We start from the raw sequence: 13420 nt of genomic DNA, 5'->3' as shown, positions 1-13420 counted from the left end.
CATTCCTGCGTTGTCCTCTCATTGCTTTGTTGCCATGTCATACTTATTTGGGTAATAAGTGTGCACTTGAACATCCTGAGGAATCTCACCATTCCTATACTGTACCTCTCTGGCCAGGCACCCTTCCATTGCCCGTCATCTCTCACACTAGCGTAGCACATCGATGTCTTTCTGATCCGTGCCCAGGGCAAAGAAACTCTGAACCGCAGTGCTTGCAGTAGGGGTGACAGCACTGCCTGGGCACCGTGCCACGCAGGTCTGACGCGGAGTCTTTCCTCATACATAATTTCTTCTCTGCAGGGTCTGGCATAGCTGACCTTGACGGACTGATTGGAGCGGAAGAGAAAGTGATTAACAGCAAGAACAAGCTGGACGAGAACGTGGTACGTCCTCCGCGTGTGCACTGTGCAGGGAGGTTTGAGCTGGAGGGGACCATCTTTCAGCTTTTGCGGCTTGCTTCCACTGCCGTCTGCTGCTTGCTTGACAGTCACTATATTCATTATCCCATATGGTGCGGGGGGGGGGGGGGGGGTAACAGCTTTCTGGCTTACAGCTGCCGCAAGCTACCCGTATATCTTAGCGACAGAAGGGTAGGAGGATGAAGAGTGCAAAGCCCCCTGCCCTTGTGGCGGAAAGTCTCACCAGTGGGTGATGGCAGAACAGAACCGCTCGATGCTCTGACACAGGCTTGACTGGCAGCTTTTGCCACCTCACTTTGAGCGTCGACAACAGCTTTGGAGGAGCGTAGGGAGGGAAATGGCCGTGCCGTAGGTTTGAGTGTGGGTGCCAAGGCCAGCTCAGCTGCAGTGTGTGTCGTGAGCCCTGCTGGACTCTTCATCGAAAGCAGCGGATGTTTGATCGTAGTCAAGAGGTGAAAACTGTTTCAGTCAGTCGAACCAAGTTTACTCTGTTCAAATGCCTTGATTTTTTTCGAGAACGGGTGTAACAAACTGACATCTGCATAAACACAAAGCATTCCCCCCACCCCATCGGGGCAGTTGCAGGCCCGTAGCTACAGTGGGGCTTTGGGGGGCTCTGCCCCCTTTCTTAAAGGCACAGCCCTACAAGAATTTCTCCTGTAAATGCTTTTTTCAATCATTTTAAAACATTGTTTTAAAGACCTGCGCTCCTTTAAGCAGAGTGGGGTGCTGTAGTTGACTGATTCCCACACTGAGCAAGGGGTTTGGAGTAGGTGACCTCTAGGATCCCTTCTAACTCTGTGTCTCTCGCATAAACCTTTATTGGCATAACTACTCTGTGTCAAGAAACTGGTCTCCTTGAAGAGAGTTTTTCTGCTAAGTGTTACCTTTCTTGACTATAGAAGTCATCACCCCCACCTGCCAGCTTGTTATCAGAATTGTTGCTTAGGCTGGCAGAAGTGATTAACTTGCAGCAGCTGAGGACCGTCACCTGAAGTGGTTGACACCTTGCAATTTAGAGATATGTCCTGGTAACAGCTTTCTACTGGCTAATGGCTTTTCTTTCTGCACTGAGAACTTCAGCCCCACCAGAAAAAAAATTGCCCCACAAGCCACAAAATCCTGGCTACGGGTCCAGGTAGTTGTTTTGAAATATATGCCATACCTTACTGGTTTCATGATAAACATGCTTTAACCAGATTCCACTTGGCTTCTCAGAGTCAGAAAGCACAAAGCGTCTCATTGTGGGCATAAGGTTTGTGTGTGTAATCAAGTTGTAGCGTTGACTAGCTATTGGTTCAGCAGAGGCAGCAGCTTTTTGCGACTAGAAGAGGGCTTTCATGCAGACCCACGCCCAATAATTCCTCCTTGTTATCAGCTCTTTGTGTAAAACTCCTTCATGACTGTTTTCAGGTAATTGATGAGACCCTTGATGTCAAGGAAATGATTTTCAATCCTGAGCGAGTCGGTGGACTAGTGGATGAGCCGGTATGTATGTGGCTGCCGACCTGGGCTGCTTGTTAGGGGAACGGAAACTCCTGTGTCCGTGCCGGCTGTTGCCGTATGTCCATTTGTCCCCCCTGAAGCCGCTGTGAAATGTTGCCACGAGCTACAGATCTGGAGTTTTCAATTAGAAATAGTCCCATTTTGTGCTTCACGGGGCACATATAATGTACATGGGCCACATAGTTGAGAAGATACTTTTGAAAGGTGCCCTTTGCCGAGTGATGGAGGTTAGGGCAAGGTCATAACCAGTTGCATCTCATGCTCGTCCCAGCAGATGGCCAAGGGAAGGTGTCTCCTGCGATTCATGGTCGGTGTCAGTATCCAGGCCCCTCACTCCTTCCACATCTTCCCTCTTCTCATTGCAGGAAAATTCCAATTCCCTGCGTGACGACTTCAGCTTCAGCAGCAGTGCTCTCATTGGCCTCCTGGTGATAGCAGTTGCCATAGCCACAGTAATAGTCATCAGCTTGGTGATGCTGAGGAGGCGGCAATATGGAACCATCAGCCATGGAATTGTAGAGGTAAGAGATGCTGTGAGATGCACAGTCAGAGCATCATGGGAGGGCAGAAGCAAATGAAGCCGGTCTGGAAAGGAATGACAACGGGCTGCTTTCCACTGGAGGTGTCCCCCTGTATATTGGAGGCTGAGGCATTGTTCTCTTGATGGCTAGAAGCCCTGCCCCTTCTCCCGAGGAACGTTCACTCGTCACAGGGCCCGTATGTAGTCTGAGCAATTCTCTGCAAGCTTTAGAATCAGTACTTAGCTGATTTGAAGGGGAGGGGTTGTGTATCTTGATGGCTAGAAGCCCTGCCCCTTCTCTCGAGGAACGTTCACTAGTCACAGGGCCCGTATGTAGTCTGACCAATTCTCTGCAAGCTTTAGAATTAGTACTTAGCTGCTTTGAAGGGGAGGGGTTGTCTGAGTACATGCACAAAATCTATCCATCCTAGCGGCATGAATCAGTGAGCAGAATAGTAGAATTCCAGACTCGTGACCGAAACCCGTTTTTCTGCTCAGTCTTGTGTGACATACATGTAAAAATGAGCATATAAGCATATTAGTTTAGCCCTTTATTTATTCACTTATTCATGCATTCATTGAAAGAGATTTTTTTAGTTGCTGCAACACTTAAACAGCATCATAATAAACAAGTTAGAATCCAACAACATCAAATAATACATATAAAATATTTAAATATATGACTCGTCACCTCTGTCAAACCAGCCCAGAGCATCTGGCTAACCTCCACAGGCCAACCTGAACAATTTGACCTTACAAGCCTTTGGGGAAACTAAGCAAGTCCTACAGGGCAGGGGCGTCATCAGAGAGCACATTCCACAGGGTAGGAGCCATCACTGAGAAAGCCCTTTCCCGCATAACAGCTAACTGAACCATCCTGGGACCAATGCTCCCTCTAAGATGTGGAGTCTTGTGAGCAAAAATTCTACTGTGCGAGCTACTGGCATTCAAGTTGTGAGCAAGCGATTTGGCTACTGCATGAATCAGTTTGCTCTGGAGCCATCCCTCCTGAGCTAAAACAAAAATGTGTGAGCCGGAGGCTAAAGAACTGTGAGCTAGCTCACACTTAGAGGGAACACTGCCTGGGACTGGGCACCTGCAAGAGGCCCTGAGCGGATGTCCAAAAGGGGTGTGGGGGGAGGTTGTTAGCTTGGATGTTAGCTGGGGTGCTTGTTTTGTGCCTCTGGGCCCACTGACCGACAGCCCTCTGTTTTGAAGGTGGATCCAATGCTCACCCCAGAGGAACGGCATCTGAACAAGATGCAGAACCACGGCTACGAGAACCCGACATACAAATACTTGGAGCAGATGCAGATTTAAAGGGTGTTGAAACTGCAGCTGTCCTGGCCTGGCAGAGGGGGAGGGGAGGGCCAAAAAGCGGTCCAGAATTTTTTGGATCTACTACTGACCAACTGTTGCTTGAAGAGGACTTCATCTTACATTCAGAACTCCTGGATCATTAAGACTTAAATTACTACTGTAGAGTTGCAATTTCCATTCTTTTAAAATGGGCGAGGAAATGATAATATAACAATATATGATATATAAATCTTAAATGGGGGAAATGGATCTATTGCAGATATTTGAGATGTAGTTTTTTTTCTTTTTTTAAGGAACTTTAAAGAGGAGGAGAGAGAGAAAAATCCCAGTGCTGTTGTATTGTCTGATTAACAAGCTCTCTATATAAACGAGAAATGTTTTGTTTTATTTCTGATACACTACTTGTATATTCGAGGTCATTTGTACCAACTGCATTGTATAAATGGGACACGTGTGGCTCTTTGGTCATCCTGGCTTTTATATATATATAAAGCAGTATTCCTTTTTTTTTTTTAAATGAATTAGTTATGACCAAAGCTGCAAAAAAAAGAAGAAAAATTGGGGTTTATGGCCTTTGGGGAAAAGAATATCCTGGAAAGGAAATCTGTACCAATAACTGAAACGTTACACAAATGATCAGATGCCGGTGACCTTTGTGTTTCTGCTGCTATGTGGCTTGGTTTTCAGAAATCTTAGATCCTCCAGAAGCAAGAAAGGCTCCTGCCACTCTTGGGCCTTTCGATTGCAATATTTTGGCACAGTTCGTGCATATCGGGATCGCACACCTTGCCTCCTTGCTTGTGGAGCCCCACCCCGCTGTAGAGTCGGAAGTCTTTTAATTTTGAATTCGAACCCCCTTTTTCACGCTTACGCCCACCTCCTTTTTAGCACCCCTCGCCTAGTGTAAGCAAACCCCCCCCCCCTTGTTCCCCTGCACCTAAGCCGCCTTCCTCCATGATGAATCAGGGTTCGGAGGCTGTGACATGTCTTCCCAAGAAAGCTGGGGCGGACACTTGGGGGTGCATAACTGGAGCCATTAACGTGCCTGGGAGTCACCAAATGGGATCGAGGATCCAGGGTGTGTTGCAGTTTTGCTCTTCATGCCGGGAGGCAGGAAGGGGTGACCGAGCTGTGAAGAAGAGAAGGGAATCCGTGGGCACTGGAGTGTCGGGGAGGGGTCGTTCGTTCACCATAATGTCTCTGTAATGCTTGTATAGTTGGTGTTAATGCTCACAGCTTTTTTAAAAAATCTGGAGGTTCTGGTAACCTGTGGTGTGTTCTTTTCTATTTTCCAGTGAGCTTTCTTTCTCCTTCACACCCCCTTCCATGTTTCTTCCCACTATGCACAGATTTACTTAACCTGCAAACTCCTTAGTGTGGTCTGTGGGGAATGTAAAAAGTTGGAAACACATCAATAAACACTTTAACTTCCAGATCGATTCCAGTCTCTGTCCAGAGATGTTTGGTGTCTCTCTTTTTCTCATTTGTCCTAGCTGCAGCTCTGGGAATATGTTTCTCTCTCTGTGTTGTGAAGCTCTGAATTTCATTTGCCATAAACATCCAAAGGTTGTGTGACATCTGCTTATGCAGCTTGGTTAATGTTCAGCGGGGCTTGAAGGGCCTTCGCAACTTGTGATTAACTTTTTTTTTTTGGTCTAAGGCATGACAATAAGAGAAACAAACAGCTTTGGTTATTGCATAGCTGAGCAGCCTGAATAGCCCAGAGCAGCCTGAATCTCATCAGAACTTGGAAGTTAAGCAGAGTTGATTCTTGGATGGGAGACGGCCGAGTAAACCTGGGGCCGCTGTGCAGAGGAAGACCACCAACAAACAACCTCTGCTTGTCTCTTCTGCTGCAAACCCCACGAGGTAGAACTTCACGGGGTGGCTAACTTACCATTCAGGCTCCTGTTTCATTGTTAGCCTCAGTTTCTGAGAGTGGATCTGTTTCCAATTAGAAATGTAGGATTTGGTAATGGACAAAAAGGTGGTATGGTTTCCTTACGACTGTTGCAAAGTGTCATTCAGCAATCACCCTGACCTCTTTGCCATTGAGTTATTCTCTCCGATTAGCAGTAGGCCGATGTGAAACAATTGTAGTTACCCACATAAGCATCTTGGGCCTCTTCTCTAGGAAAATTTGGTTAATGCTGCCAGTGCCCTACAGGCAAGCTTGAATTGCGTTGCAAGCATTGCTTGATAACCAGATGGGATTGTTGTCAAAGAGCTTAAGATAAAAGATAGCAGAAAGCAATAGGCTCATACCTAAAGCTAAAACACAAAACCTTAAGCCTTTCTGTATCTTGTAACAAAAATTAAATTGGCCCCCAATTAAACCCAGTCCTCTCTACATCATCTGTACCGCTGCCTAAAAATGATAGCTTATTTTCGCCTCTCAAAGTGTATTAATTTTGCCCTGGAATTCCTTGCGCCCCACTCAACTGCCTAACTCAGAAGTAACCAGTTGGCTTTTGACTGGGGCCCACCAATGTTTTGGGTGTACAAGGGGGTCATGACTGGAGAAAAGAGTGTCGTAGAGGCATAACATGATGATGAGCACACACTTCATACCACTTCGTCTTCTCTACTAAAATGATGTTTTCTTGGCAGATGATGGCAGCTGTCTGGAAGGAGAAAAAATATAGCTTCTGCAGAAAAATCCTTACCACTTAACCATAAGGGAATTTGCATGTCCATATTCCTTGAAATGCTGATAAGCAAGCTTGTATGCGTGGCTGGCTTTTCAGGTCAACATGTTGGTTCATTCTGAGAGAAACCTTCAAAATGTGTTTCCTGAAGGGTGGGAGGAAGAAGAACTCTTACTGTAATTTGGAGTCTCAGCGATTGCCTACCACTTGTGCTTCGGGCAGGTTGTTCTGGGAGTATAAAACAAGTGTGATTCATTGTGATGTGCTAGTGGCTGAGCTTGCCTTGGAGGTTAGACATATTCAGCTTTCCCAAATTGTGCACTAGTTTGTCTACAATGACTGGTAATGGGTTGTGGCTCAATGCTTGGCATGCAGAAGGTTCCAGGTTCAGTATTTGGCATTTCCAGTTAAGAAGAAGAAGAGATTGGATTTATACCCCGCCCTTCACTTGGAGTCTTAGAGCGGCTCACAAACTCCCTTCCCCTCCCCACAACAGACAACCTGTGAGGTGGGTGGGGCTGAGACAACTCTAACACAAACTGCTCTTTTTCAAGGACAGCTGTGCCAGAGCTTGTGACTGACCCAAGGTCACATCAGCAGGTGCAAGTGGAGGAGTGGGGAATCAAACCCGGTTCTCCCAGATTAGAGTCCGCACACTTAACCACTACACCAAACACTCAAGTGATATGAAAGACCTGTGCCTGAGAACCTGGAGAGCCAATGCCCATCTGAGTAGGCAATTTTGAGCTCGGTGATCTGATTCACTATAAGCAGTAAGGGTATGCAATTTCTTTTATTTTTTGGTTTGGGTCTGTTGGACCAGAAAATTTTGGGGGATTCCTGAAAAATCCCAGATCCCAATACCAGTACAGTATTCAGATCCAGGATTTTTTTGGAAATCCCAAAATTGGGGGTGGCAGGTGGCAAGAGACCCGAGAAGGGAAAAAATGGCGAAAATTGCACACCTAAAGCTGAGCTGGCGAAGAATAGTCTGCTCCAGAACCGGCCCAGCTGATCCTCGAGCTGGATTCTTCTGCTGTACGAGAAAGCTCGAAGCTGAGCACTCTACTTCCCACAGGCACAGTTGATCCTCGGGCTGACTTCTGCAGTCCCTTTAAACTGCAGAACTTTAAAGGGACTGCACTAGAAGCCCATCAAACAGCTGAGAGGGGGGAGCAATCTTCTCCAGCCTCTCCACTGTTTTTTGGAGCTACCTGGTAATTCTTGAATAAATTCAAGGTTTTTTCCCAGTTTTCCTGAAAAATCCCGGATACCTTTGAGATGCTGAAATATAGTTGAAAAAGGGTTTTCTGGATATATTTTCAGCTCAGGTAGATCCAAACGCTCACTTCTAATAAACAGCTTCATGTGTTCACTTTATAAATGTCATCTTAATTTTTTTTAGTTCTCGCTAGTTAAAAATTGTCTTGGATCCAAGTTTTTTCCCTTTCGTTTTATGGATACAGCAGCACCACAAAACTCAAATACACTGATACAAGGTAAGCAATTGAATTCACAAATCAAATTAGTTTTTTCAGTAAACACTATTACTATCCAGTCCTCCTCCTTCCTATTAAGTAACATTTTCACACCTCTATAATGCTGTGTTCAGTATAACAAATTGTAGGTTTTCAAAATTGCTTCCACTTTTTCATATTTTTATCCACTCTATTAGTTTACACAAATGCTTCAATGCTTCAACCAATTCCTCTTGAGGTAGCTCTTTCCAATATCTTGCAAAAACTAGATATCCTGTGTGGTTATTTTGGTTTTCCTTCCTTTGGAAATCATTATGCAATAATGTCTCTGGGAGTTCTTTACCTGGTTATAATACTTTTGACACCATCTTCCAAAGCCCTTTAAACGCAAACATGCTTCCACCAAATGTAGCAGGACAAGGCTTTTTGAAAATTACAAAACAATTTCATTTTTTTTGTATATCCAAGACAATTTCTATAGATGCTGTTGGTTTTGCACTTTCATGGCATTCTTTCAGCGTAGGCTGACTGACAACAAGGAACTGTTTGACGCTGAGAACATCCACACATCTAGACTAATTCCATATACAAAATCTTTTTGCCATCTTTTCACATGGTTATCCTCTAACCAATGCTCCCTCTAAGCTGTGGAATCTTGTGAGCAAATATTCTACTTTGTGAGCTACCAGCATTAAAGTTGTGAGCAAGCGATTTGGCTACTGCATAAATTAGTTTGCTCTGGAGCCCTCCTTCTTGAGCTAAGACAAAAATGTGTGAGCCGGAGGCTAAAAAACTGAGCTAGCTCACACTGACTCAGCCTAGAGGGAACACTGCTTCTAACTCCAGCAACGTAGATGAAATTTAAAACTGAGTACTTTTTCCTTCCTCTGTTCCTCACATTTTGTCATTTTCCTTCATTTAGAACACCAAAAAATCTAGTGAAATACTAATGTCCTGTTATTTCTAAGATTATATCGTTATAAAATTACTTTTATTGCTGTTAATCCTATGTATCATCAAAACCCCACGGCTCTTACCATTGAGGCCAAGGTGGAGAATGGGTGGAGATAGTTTTACGACTTAAAACCAGACATGTTCTTACCAAATTATTATACAGTTCTCACAGAGCAAAAAAGGAAACAATGCCAGGTGATTGTTTGTTTTTATAGTTTATGTTTATTGGTTTTTACACACAAAGACAAGACATAACAAGACATAACATATAGACAATAAGATTTTGTTCATCTTAGATTCCAAAATATTCCCATAAACATAACATACTTAATTCAGACTTATTTTTCTCGCCTATAAACCATAAATTCCAAATTTCTCCAATAAATTCATCTCATTAATCTGACTTCCTAATAATTAATTTTGTAACGATTTAGGATATGACTATCACCTTCTAACATATCTAAACCCTTTACTTATTATTTAATCTCCAGAAAAACAAAAAACCTTAAACAGCCAAGTTTATTTATTTTCCCTGGATTAATACCTGACATATTTGCTTCTATTATCATTTCTAGTTTCCAAAATAGGAACCAACACCTGTACACCTATATAATATTTTTCCAATCAATCTAATTTTCAATTAATGCTACCAATATTTATTTCCTTTTAAGATATGGTAGTTGGAATCTCTTACTCTTACTCCCTCAATTTATATAATGTATATAATGTATATAATGTATATAAAGATTTACAAAATACATTTTAGGAAAATTTAAGAACAGATTTAAAGCAAAACCTTTAACAAATACATCTTTAAGAAATACTCCTTTTGCCCTTACCAAAATTAATACTTGATACTTTATCAGATATGACACCTGTTCTTATGCCACAGTCCCCTAACTAGTTGACTGATGTATTATGGTACAGTTCTCTTCAGTATAATTTTTTCCCCCCTCTCGGATTTCTTCAATCATACTTAAAACACAGGATCTGTATCCCTTTTAGTCTTCACTACATTCATTGGGAAGAAGCGTGTAGGCTCCGCAGTCTTGTTTAAGTGGTTCAGTTTCAAAATTTGTGCCTTTGTTTTTTCTTTTCCTGTTTAGAAAGCTGGAGACAATAAACACTGATCTCTTAGTAGGCATGTATGAGCATAAGAGGCCCTGCTTGGATCACACCCACGGTTTATGGATTCCAACCTTTAACTCTTGAGAGCAGTCACCATGTACTCCCGGGAAACCCACTAGCAGGGCACGAAAGCAGTGGCACCCTATCACTTCTTGCAGCCCAGCAATTGGCATTTTGTGGCGTGCTGTTTCTGAACTTGGAAGTTCTGTTAGCTATCATAGATGATAAAAAATTCCTTCCCCCCCCCCCCAATCGCTTGAACCTGTGGCCACCTCCATGTTTTGGGTAGTGAATTCCATAAGTGCATTATGTGGACTTTTTCTCTCACCTGAATTCACTGCCAGTCAATCTGATTGAGTGATCAAACTCTGATCTAGTTATGTGTAAGAGGACTAAGAACAATTTGCCCTGACCTGGATAGCCCAGTCTAGCCTGGTCTCATCAGATTTTGGAAGCTAAGCAGGGTCGGCCCTGGTCAGTATTTGGAAGGAAGACCACCAAGGAATACCAGGGGTGTGACGCGGAGGCAGGCAATGGCAAACCACCTCTGAACGTCTCTTGCCTTGAATGCTCTGTGTGGTCACAAGAAGTCAGCTGTGACTTGACAGCAAAATGCAACAACAAAGAACAATTTCCCATCCATGTTCTCCTTGCAGTATACAGTTGCATAAAGTATTACACTTTTTAGTCATCCCTTTCTTAACAAAGCAAACCTCTAAATGTATCAGACTTCCCTTGCAATAAAGATGTATTTGTTATGAGGGCTGGATCTGACATAACTGAAACCTTGTTGGGCCCGGCCATGAGTGTCATAAAATGTAATGCCAGGTAGCGGAGATATAAACTTTATAAAGGATACAGACATAAAGATTTTTTCAACTTAAAATAAAAACATGCTTAAATCATTAGCACTCTTGCAATATTTTGTTTAACAGTCTCCAGCAACTGACACCTCTTGCTCTGAATTACTGCATCAAAATTGCTGTTGCAATCTTGAGTAAGCCCGGAAAATCTAAAGGAAGATGGGGAGATGGCAGAGAAGCTCAATGATTTTTTTTTGCTTATGTGTTCATTGTGGAAAGTGTGGGGCATGTACCCACGCCATAACCTCTGTTTTCAGGAAGGGAGTCTGAAGAACTAAGTCAGATTGAGTTGATGAGCACTTGTCATCTTGTGTTTCTCAAAGCAATTCTGTTAAACATATCCTTGGGGGGGGGGGATATATCAATATCATGAGGAGGCCAACTGACAGTAGGACACAGCTGGGTGACGAATGTACAATAACCAGTACACAGCTAAGTCACAAGTTATAGCCAATAGATGAGAATCTGTCTAGATCTGATCAAATCTTTTTTGTTTCCTTTTAAAAATTGAAGATTACTAATGGTGCTCTCCTTTCTGAATCTTAGGTTTCACCAGGCAACAGCATATTCTGTTATCGCTCATTCTAGATATAATTTCATTTTTTTTTCCTTTGGATGCCATCTCCATTCTAGTTCTAGTTGTTCATCTGTGTATTAGTTACAAGTTCAGGTGGGTAGCCGTGTTTGTCTGAAGCAGCTGAACAAAGTTTGAGTCCAGCGACACCTGTAAGACCAACACAGTTTTATTCAAAGTGTAAGCTTTCGTGCGCAAAGCACACTTCTTCAGACAATTTGGAATAAAATCTCCTGAGTCTCTGTTCTCACATGTACACAGTGTGGAAGGCGGAGGACAAGGGTGGGAGTGGCCGTCGACTGCACCTGGCTTGCTATTTTTTTTTTTAAAGGATATGGACAAAATCGAGAGGGTGCAGAAGAGAGCGACGAGGATGATCAGGGGTCTGGAGACTGAGCCCTATGAGGAAAGGCTAAGGACCCTGGGAATGTTTAGTTTGGAGAAGAGGAGATTGGAGGGGGGCATGATTGCTCTCTTTAAGTAATTGAAAGGCTGTCATTTGGAGGAGGGCAAGGAGCTGTTTCAGTTGGCAGCAGAGGATAGGACCCGAGGCAACGGGTTTAAATTACATGCAGAAAGGTATTGGCTGGCTATTAGGAAACACGGTCAGAGTGGTTCAGAGGTGGAATCGGCTGCCTAGGGAGGTGGTGAGCTCCCCGTCACTGACAGCTTTCAAGAAGAGGCAGGACGAATATTTGTCAGAGATGCTTTAGGCTGGTTCTGCATTGGGCGGGGGGTTGGACTAGATGGACTGTATGGCCCCTTCCAACTCTATGATTCTATGAGCATGGTTTGTCTAGGGGGTACTGCTAGACTCTAGCTTCATTCTCACATCTCTTTGTTAACTCTTGCATTTACGTGCTAATTTGCTGCCATCCATTGTGGCCACCTGATCCACTTTCAGCTCTACATGTGTGTCTTGGCTCTGAGTGGCTCCTCCTAATGGCTGCTCCCCCCCCCTCCTCTTTTCTGGTAAGTATCCCTTGAGGAGATTTTATTCCAATTTGTCTGAAGTGGTGTGCTTTGCACACGAAAGCTTACACTTTGAATAAAACGAAACTTGGTTGGTCTTAAAGGCGCCACTGGACTCAAACTGTGTTCTTTTAGTTACAAGTTGTCACTTTTCCTTTCTTAAAAATAACCTAAAACAAGAAGTTTTAGTGGATGATCTTGTTACTTAATTACCATTGTCACCACTTCCACCTTCCAAGAATCCCTTTTTAGAGCACACCTAACATATATGCGGTGGCTCAAGTGGTTAAGATGCTGAACTGCAGGCTGTGGAAGGTCAGTAGTTCAGCAGTTCGAGACCCGGGTGCCGCATGATGGAGTGAGCTCCCATCTCTAGTTCCAGCTCCTGCCAACCTACCAGTTCGAAAGCAAGAAATTGCAAGTCGATAAATAGGTACCACTTCGGTGGGAAGGTAACAGCGTTCCGTGCGTCTTGGTGTTTAGTCATGCCGGCCACATGACCACGGAAACATCTTCGGACAGCGCTGACTCTTCGGCTTTGAAACGGAGATGAGCACCGCAACCCTAGAGTCGGATTCGACTGGCTTTCGAGCAAGGGAACCTTTACCTTTACCTTTAACATATATAATTGGCAGGCAGATTGTGCCCCTATCTCCAGCAATTATCATGTTTTATTAAAAAGTTATGCACGATTGCTTTGTTGGTTGGAGTCTTCTACCACCTGTCCAGCACCTTCTTTTTTATTTCTCCTTATTTGTTGTTGAGTGTTTAGGCTTGCACACTGCCATAAGACACTGCCTTTGAAATGTATTGTAGACCTTGTCACATCATAGTTTAATATTGGCGATTCCCAGTCACCAGAACTTAAATAACGTGGCACCAATATAGTATATGAACTAGTACTAAGAATCTTGAAACATTGCCTTCAGTACTTCAAGACTGTGTTGAATCAACAACAACAGACAAACCTGATGAAGAATACACAAGTGGAATGATTACTAGAATGCCGTTGTTTGTCTTAGTTGTTTTTGTAATAAG

The 13420-nt window shown here is 43.6% G+C and overlaps 2 protein-coding genes across 3 annotated transcripts in view; one reads left to right on the top strand and one right to left on the bottom strand.

Annotated features, from left to right (window-relative positions):
• Nucleotides 1-5198, top strand: part of APLP2 (amyloid beta (A4) precursor-like protein 2) — a 42742-nt gene extending 37544 nt beyond the window's left edge. The window contains exons 13-16 of the mRNA XM_015417248.1: nucleotides 301-383; nucleotides 1833-1907; nucleotides 2291-2446; nucleotides 3664-5198. Of these exons, the coding sequence (XP_015272734.1) occupies nucleotides 301-383; nucleotides 1833-1907; nucleotides 2291-2446; nucleotides 3664-3765 (416 nt within the window). The 3' untranslated portion in view covers nucleotides 3766-5198. The remainder of the gene's footprint in view (nucleotides 1-300; nucleotides 384-1832; nucleotides 1908-2290; nucleotides 2447-3663) is intronic.
• A 4474-nt stretch (nucleotides 5199-9672) lies between these two features.
• LOC107115537 (transmembrane protein 45B-like) overlaps nucleotides 9673-13420 on the bottom strand; it is a 25884-nt gene continuing 22136 nt past the window's right edge. For both annotated transcript variants that reach the window (XM_015417281.1, XM_015417273.1), the window contains exon 6: nucleotides 9673-9955. In XM_015417281.1, coding sequence (XP_015272767.1) covers nucleotides 9847-9955 — 109 coding nt within the window. In that variant the 3' untranslated portion in view covers nucleotides 9673-9846. The remainder of the gene's footprint in view (nucleotides 9956-13420) is intronic.

This window comes from Gekko japonicus, unplaced genomic scaffold, assembly GCF_001447785.1.
Source record: "Gekko japonicus isolate JY-2015 unplaced genomic scaffold, Gekko_japonicus_V1.1 scaffold3640, whole genome shotgun sequence".
In the NCBI taxonomy this organism is placed as follows: domain Eukaryota; kingdom Metazoa; phylum Chordata; class Lepidosauria; order Squamata; family Gekkonidae; genus Gekko; species Gekko japonicus.
This window is presented reverse-complemented; position numbering and strand designations above follow the sequence as displayed.